Source organism: Miscanthus floridulus, chromosome 16 (genome assembly GCF_019320115.1).
Source record: "Miscanthus floridulus cultivar M001 chromosome 16, ASM1932011v1, whole genome shotgun sequence".
Taxonomy (NCBI): domain Eukaryota; kingdom Viridiplantae; phylum Streptophyta; class Magnoliopsida; order Poales; family Poaceae; genus Miscanthus; species Miscanthus floridulus.
The window spans coordinates 58,130,966-58,139,635 of NC_089595.1; the positions used below are offsets into that span (position 1 = coordinate 58,130,966).

Consider the following 8,670-nt stretch of genomic DNA (forward strand, 5'->3'; position numbering starts at 1 on the left):
GTTGCTGATTTATTTTGGGATAGAGTGAGTAGTACGTAACAAGGAGTAGGCGTGTGTTCTACTATACATACGAACATTTACATTCATAACTTGACCATGAGTTTCAGTTTTAGACATCTAAGTGCAAGTTATATCTATACAGAGACAAAGCTTCATTATCCCTTCTTTACCACGGACCATGAAGGGTATCTAACTGTAACAATAGTACCGATAACCATCACTCACTGGGGCTTTTGTGCAAAATTTCCTCGAAATGTCTGCATCTAACTTGTACAAAAAATACCTATTTCATTTTCTTTGGTGATGAATTAAACTATTTTTTTTTCTCGTGATGAACAAAAACCAGTGGTTTTGTGATACACTATTTTTAACACATATAGAAATAATTTCCCTAGGTTTTCGAGAATAAATAAATAGACATAATCATTCCTGAACAACATTATCTGAGAATTGTTTTCAATAAAAAAACGTACTCCTTAACCGTTGTTTCTGTTGACTCACAGGCTAGTGTTCCCAGGCAGAGTTGGGCGGTCTCATCTTGCCAATTGTCTGAAATTGTGACAGTGACCTTCAGACATTCATCTTCGATGGCGATACTGCCATCGATCTGTCAGTCTAGCTGACCTTCAGTGTACGTAGACACTGGCTTGCAAATTGACAACGGCACTGTACGTGGCCATCGCCTCACTAGCTACCAGCAATGTTCTTGAAGAAGCACATTGATGGATGGACAGGACCAGCCTACCTAATAAGTTGCTCTGTTCTATTCTCATTCTGGTCAGCTTTGGATTGGATCGACCCAATATGCAATTATGCAGGGAGGTGGTTTACGGCCTTCGGTCTTATACTAGGAAAATGTACGTGTGGAGCGGTTTGAGATGCACCGGTGCTGGTTTGGTGTACAAAAGCGTCATGATGGCGAACTTGACCTGAAAAAGATAGTGTAACTTTTTTTATGAACCGAAATACATGTACAGGGGGTGTAGATAGTTAAGAGTTGATTTTTTTTTATAAAGGGAGGATTATATTAAATCACAATCTCTTTACATCAGATAGTTAAGAGTTGTAGCCTAGCTTAATAAAAAACAATGTCCCTATGGCTTTGTTGGGTTTTAATAAGTTGATCTGATTCCTCTTTAACGAGGATAAAGCTGGATACTTCTTTCCTTTGTTAAAAAAAATTAAAATTCCCAGGTGCTTCCACTAAAACTTGATATTGTCATAAGAAGGTAGTTCCACATGCAAGGGGCAACCTTTAGCCCTCCCCCAGGCACCACCACCCAAAAAAACTTTGTAAAAGAAAGGTCTAATTTCAGCTCTGCATGTCATCATATGGAAATATTTGTGTATTTCTTTTACATAAAATAAAAAAAACATTAAATCTAATAGGACAGATGATGGAACTAGGACGATGAGGTCGATAATCTGGAGTTAATATCCCCGCAAGGAGTGCCCATGAGCACCCTGACCCTTGCAGATAGTAACCATAAGTTGACCTCCTGCCAAGTGAAATTGACTCCTGCAGTGGCGATCTTCTCATGACCATTGTCGAAGTCATTGCAGGTGACGACAAGCTCCCAACCAAACGTTAGTGATGATTTTGCTAGTAGATTTATTTAGCCAAATCTAAAAAAAATGTTTCACTATAGATGAGGAATGGGTCCTCTCTCCTTGCCATCGGTGGTCTCGCCAGAGAGAAAGAAGGAGAGGCCTAGGCAAGGTGCTCTAGATGGAGGTGACGGGCGGCGGCTTTGGTAGCTCTTTGCAAGGACCGTAGGATGGATAATGGTCTACTTGGTTTTACTCTTTTTTAATCCACTTACATCCACAATTTGTCATCTTACTTAGCCCCTAGAACAATTGAAAACACTAAGACTCTTCACCCACTAGTACCATTTTTGCAATCTTTTTATTTAGATCTTAAAATTTAATAACAACATGCTACAACTATATTTTTAAAGAAAAATAGTCTATTTAATCGTGCAAAGCTGCTTGGTGTGACTCAAGAACTCAAGAGGCCAGTCACATGAGGTTCCTTAGCAGTTAGCATCAGGGACGAAGCCAGCGGTGGGGCTAGGGGGGCTTCAGCCCCCCCTACCCATCCTGAGCACGTGGAGTTTCCCTAAGTCCTCCTTTAAAATTTTATGCATACATATATTAGGTAGGAGGGGCTAAGGGTTAAGAGAAGATAAAAAAACCTCTATTCTTTTGTTCAGCCCCTCCTAAATTTTTTTCTGGCTTCGTCACTGGAAACCACCAGGCCCTGGTGCATGACTATTTGGCAGACATCTGGTCACTCCCTCAATTTCTTCTTGACTGAATTCTTCATCCAAATTTCCCAAGTTATGAGGAGTCAGGAGACATCTGATCCAAATTTTGACGCGAACTATTCTAACTCGTATGAGCATGGGTTATATATTATTTATATATGTCCGGACGGAAGAAACCCTCATTGTCTGATAGTTAGAGAGAGACCGACCAAAAAAATAGATAGACAAAAAAATAGGCTGAAATTTTGCCTCTTTATTATTAGGTAGGTATAGATATAAATATAGATATAGATATATATATATAGATTAGGTATAGATTAGGTATAGATAAGGTGAAGGTGAACTTATCCCATGATGAGGTCAAAATTCTTATTAAATCTATGGGAAAATACAATTGTAATTTAGTTTTAGGCTGACAAAACTGGCCTAGCCTATTACGGGTGGGAATCTTGCCGAGACCGTGATTCACTCATCTGGACTTGAAATACAATGGTGAAATTCACTTTGCCATTTGATAAAGTGGCCTAGACCAGTTTGGTCGGTTTTGGGAAACCAGATTTGCTGGTATTCAACATTTTTGGTTGTCAATACTTTGTTTAATTAGGATCTGATGTGTTGCGATCAATCATGTATTCAGCAGCATCATATCGTTGTAGTACTTCTCCGTTACGTCGTTCCTAAACGTGCAATCCACGGCATGATCACAAAAGCCTAACTAGGGGTTCGTACGTGTAAATAAGGGCCGTTTTATGGTACACCTAATTAGAGTGCAACTCATTGTTGCTTCCGAGATTAATTAATGTAACCAATATACTATAATCCATGGTTGTTTGGAGGTGTTTATGTCATATATATATAGCTAGAAGCATACCCCGCTCGTTGTTGCGGGAATTACATACTAGTAGATTGCGTGGCATGACGACGTGGATAAAAAAATGTCTATGTATCTTGCTAATATGGACATTACAATTGCATGTGCTAGTGGTTTTTAATTGTGTCATTGTGTGTGATAGTACATTACCTAGTTGAATAGTTTGCATGTTGAGATAAATGGCCCTGTTCGGCTTACCTCATATTCGGTTTGTTCGGCTTATTTTTTCAGCCGGAACAGTGTTTTCCTCCCACAACAATTCAGCTAGAACAGTGTTTTTCAGCCAGTTTCAGCCAAGTTTCAGACCAGCGAACGGGCATATATGGTTGTGGAGTTTTGCTGCCTGTGCTAGTAGATTTTAATTGTGTGAGATAGTGTATTGCTTAGTTGAATGACTTGCATGTTGAGAGAAATATGATAGTAGAGTTTTGCTTTATAAGAGTATATATAAGTTAAGATACATGCGCGTAGCGCCAACGGTTTGAAAGGATAACTAGCTCAAGTAGTTACTGGGCTTGATGGGCCAGCAATCTCCGTACGTGCTTTCATTCTTGCATGCAACGGCCTTCTTTGCTTTTATGGTACAGTGTAGTATGTTAGCTTCGATTCATCTGCTCAGTGCTCACGAACTGTTCAGCGACAGGGAGCTCTTTTTTGTTTTTGTCATCTGCTACTAGAACTCGGCCATATTCGCTTGTGCTATTCAGCCGGCTTTAATCTGTATAAATCAGTCGAGGAACATTATTTTTCTCTCATAACAAACTAGCCGTACAAATCAGCCACAGCAGCAATAAGTCTTGCCGAACATGGCCGAAGTTGTTGCTGCCAAAGAATTTCATCATTTTTCAATGAAACTCCTGCGTGCTCTCTAAAAAGGCCCGAATACCATTTGGCATTTGTAATGGGCTCTAGTGTAAATTCAAGTTAGATGTGGGTACAAAAATTTTACAGTTCAAAGTACGTCGGAGGTAGTAGAAACAAACTGGACACAGGCTGTGTCGGATTTTATGTTGCCTCGTCATGAGAATAAGAAAATCCCGCCAAACTTCTTGCAATATCGATAATTCTTTTCACTGCGTAGACACCAAGGCTACGAGATTAAACTACTGTGCTGCGGTTTAGAGGCCACAGTCGCGATACCACACCGCGGTCATAAAACACGGCGGTAGCCACACTTGAATGGGTGAGGTCATGAGATGGAAGACAAACATTCAATGTCCGTATCTAAATCCAAACATTCAATGTCAGTATCGTATCAAAATCCAAAATACTCAAGGGTATAAAATGGATATTGATATCAGACGCATCATCCAACATTATATTCGTATCTGACTCCAAATTAAAAAGAAACAACTATCCATATTTGTATCCATGCGTATCTAATCGACTTTCATCCTTAGCGTGGATTGGGGAACTTGCGGGCAGCATTTCCATTTGAATTAGCGGTCGGCCATGTTCAGATCAAGTCCTAATAATAAGCAAACAGTCCTTATATATATGTCACAACAACGTGGCCCAGCTGGCAAAAAGAAAATGTAAATCTGAAGAAAAAACAACCCACAAGGCCACACGTCAGCTATCGTATTGATATATAGTTTTGGGTGGAAATTTTACGGTTGTTCATTTCCTTCGAGATAAGACATCAAGAAGGTAGAAACGAGACAACAAATTTCTGGAGGAGTCAAAAGTGGATTATTCCTTGATGATGTTTCTAACCATGAACATTGGCTACGCTCAGAAACACACAATTACTCTGATCGAACAATGTCAAATTCGAACACCTTTTGGTTTTATGAACCGAGATCTTCAGGTTTGAATCCAGCGCGGCACAAGTGATCTAGGAATTCGTTAGCATTGTCTTCCATCTCTTGGACAATCGACTCTGCGATAGGGGATCTCATCTGTGCACGTCAGCTGCCGGAGGAGCAGGCGGCACACCGGACAAGCCCATTCTCGTTGCAGGACCCGCAGACGCGGAAACCGCCGGTCTTCTCGCTGAACCGGCGGTGGCTGCCGCAACATGCGCCGCATGGCACAAACCGCGAGCCTCCACACGGTGCACACGGCGTGGGCGCCGCCTGCGCCGCGCCGGCCAGGACGCGCCGGAGCTCCCCGCTCTCGTGCAGGAGGCGCACCTCCTCGGCGTCCCCGACGAGCCTGCCGCCGACGAAGAGCTGTGGCAGGGACGGGCGGTCCCGCCGCATCAGCGCGCGGAGCTCGGCGAGGTAGGCGGCGTCCATGGACACGTCCCGCTCGTCGACGGAGACGCGGAGCCCCCGCAGGATCGTGCGCACGGCGCGGCAGTCCTCGAACGTGGCGCGCACGGCGCGGAGGGAGGTGAAGTAGAGCACGACGCGGCACTCCCCCGCCACGGAAGCCGCCGCGGCCTCCGCGGCCGCGGCGAACGACTTGCACGTCCGCAGCCTCGACGCCGAGCGCGCGCGGTGAAGGACGATCTTGCTCCCTGAGCCGGCGCCGGCGCCGGCTCCGGCAGTGGGGCTAGCATCGGCCGCCGCGTCGTCGAGGACCGCGCCGATGCCCGGGTAGTCCTTGCCGGTGGGCGACGAAACCGTGGGCGATGAGAAGGACGGCGACTGCGTGAGCCGCCCGGAGGTCTTGCTCCGGCGGACCCACGACGACCACATCGCCGGCCGCTGCTTCTTGGCTTCGGTTCGCGTTCAAGAGGAGAGGAGGAGGCCGGGGGGCGTCGTGAGGTCGTGCATGCGTGCGCGCGCGTGATGGCGTTGGTGGCTAGTTGTCTGGTTGCCCCGCCGTTGGCATGCTAATTTTAACCATGCTTTAACTGTCTCAAATTCTTGTGGTGTCTTCCTTCATTTGGCGCGTATTAATCTTCTCTCATCCGTTTATTGCTCTCACTTTTTTTCAACATGTTTTCTCTCCCAATTTTCAGGAGAACATGTTTCCGAGGAGGATGTTTTCATTACTTTTTATAATTGAATCATTTGTTATGAAATTCGAGCGGAAGTACAATGTTTTCTACACATGCACTCCCTCCATCCTGAAAAAGATGCAACTCAAATGTGCGGTTGTGTTTGGTTTCATTATCTAAAACAAGTGTAGATGTATAATTCTAAGTCAAACTAGATATGGTGTGAGCCCCCCATCACGTACTTACATTCTACCATACAAAGAATGATTGTTGTCTAGGAAATTGAACAAGCAACACTTCAGGGTATGGAGTGAACAATAAGGTATGAAGGCTAATGTTGCATCTAGGTCAAGCCATACATAAGTAACATGCAAGTACATACATATAGTCATGGTATGCATTTGTAAAAGATAAGAAATATGTTTAGGTGACTGTCTTAGGCGGGTCAGGGAGCTCGCGCCGAGTCACAAATTCGACCTCTTGCTCAATGGGTGCCTTTGGGGTTGCTTCTATCCCTACACGAGCGCAATGATGCATATATAAATAAATATGAAGCTTATGATTTACAATGCTTGTGTGTAACGACCCAAAAACTCAACTCTCTAAAACCTTTTAAGAATTCCTTATGAAACATAAACCTATCTCCCTAATTAAGTTCCATTAGCCTTTGTAGAGATCTCTCAAAGGAGCCTAGCCACTTGTAACCGTGTAACAAACCTTGTCCGCCAAAGTTTCTTGATGAAGGGTCATTCCTTTTCCCGGCCTAACCAATCCTAGTTGTTCGGTTGACCCAAATCATGCCCTTTGTATGGCTCTATCTCCACATCTAGTCCTTATCCACCCTTACCAATATGATGAGTTAGCATTAAAAATAATACGGTTCCACATGTGTATGGAGTATATTTGGATGCAGAAACACAAATGTTGAAAATGAGCCAATTTGGCCCACATGTCAGGCAATTGGGCAAGTGTCACCACTCGGGCTCAATCTTGGTGTGGTGGCAAGAAACACAGTTACGACTATTTCTATCCATTGGATACAAGGTGTGTTTTCTCCCAAAGGTTGGATAGACATGTACATGGATTAATGGACCCACATTCGTGGTCCATTCCACGCCAACATCTCCTATACTAGAACCATCATTGATAAAGTGGACCCAACTATACAAGAAACAAGAAGGGCACAGGGGATGGGGAGGCCAGGGCGTTTGCCGACCCTAGCCGCCAGTCATGAACCCCATGGTAGAACTGCCTCCCATTCGGTTCCATGCAAGGAAACACACTTGAGCACATCTAGAAAAGTTAGTCTATGACAGTTGTGAGATCAAATAGTCATCATTAACATCACCTGGATCTATGGGCCCACAACTAGCTACTATAAATAGGGAAGTACCCCCTTACTCTCAACACACCAAGGAGAGGCATCCATTTCAAGCTTAGGCGAAGCTCTACTCCGCTTAGAGCTTAGAAAATAAGAGAGGGCATGTGGAGAATGCAAGTAAGAGTCATATTTGTTAGCATCTTCTCTAAGTTGTAGCTCAACGCATATAAGCTTATCTTCGGGTGATATCATACATGACTAGCAGTATATATGATGAATTAGACATAAGAGTCATGTTTGGTTTACTGTCCCATCCATGATATGAACTCACAATTGTGCTCATTAGAGTTAGAATAGCATATTAACTATGGTATAGAGTCTGATTTCAAGATATATTAGAAAAAATAAAATAAGTTATATGCTCCGCTGCAACGTATGAATATGTTTGCTAATTTAGTAAGAAATAAATCACAAGAAGAGGTCTCAAGGTCCATCCTCAACAATGGCCTTGTTTCTTAGTAACTTTATTTAATAAAGCTTCATCGATTAAAATATAGTTCTATTTCTACCATAGTCACTACAACTACCAAAATAGCGAACATGGATTACGTACAATAACTGCACAAGATGAAATCGATCTTCTTTCTTTCTTTCTTTCTCTTTTCTCTTTGAGAAGAAAAGCAACAAAGTGATTGGGCCAAGCTGAAGAGAAGTTGGGCCTACCGTGAACAGGTGAGACATGGCCTAATCTAATAGTCACGACCTTTTGTGTGTTTGCTGTATCCTATATGTCGCATACGCAACCATGTTCGCTGGCCCACTTAGAGCGAAGCAACACGTCAGATATGTGGGCCGTTTCCACTTCTATTCTGCTTCTTTTTATTTTGTTTCATTCTTTTCTCTTTGTATTTTTCTACATTTTTCCTTCCATTAAGTTATTCCATATCTTTATATCATACTTTTTTATTTGTTTTTTCCTTGAAATTTCATAATTCTATTTTGTATTTAAATCTAGAAAGCAGAGGTTTTAATCAATCATTAAAAATACTTTTCTTTTTCTCTCAAGTGAATATACTATAACCTGTTGAGATGTTTCTTAATTACTTCTAATGAATGTACTTAACATTTGATGAAACATCTTCTTTCCATACATGAACAGTTTTGCCCTTAACCTATAACTTTTTTAAAATCTAAAACAATTTTCTAATAGATCTAGACTATTATTTTCCAAAACTATAAAAAGTTATTACAAAGCTAAAATATTTCATGTCCACGTTGGAACAGTTTTTCAAGTACTGCTTAAATATTTTTCTCATTA

The 8,670-nt window shown here is 42.3% G+C and overlaps 1 protein-coding gene across 1 annotated transcript; it reads right to left on the bottom strand.

Annotated features, from left to right (window-relative positions):
- Positions 1-4,635: 4,635 nt before the first annotated feature.
- Positions 4,636-5,890, bottom strand: LOC136514151 (uncharacterized protein At5g39865-like). The gene has a single exon (XM_066508146.1). It carries the CDS (start codon positions 5,784-5,786, stop codon positions 5,052-5,054), a length of 735 nt encoding a protein of 244 aa, XP_066364243.1. The 5' UTR covers positions 5,787-5,890; the 3' UTR covers positions 4,636-5,051.
- Positions 5,891-8,670: the final 2,780 nt, after the last annotated feature.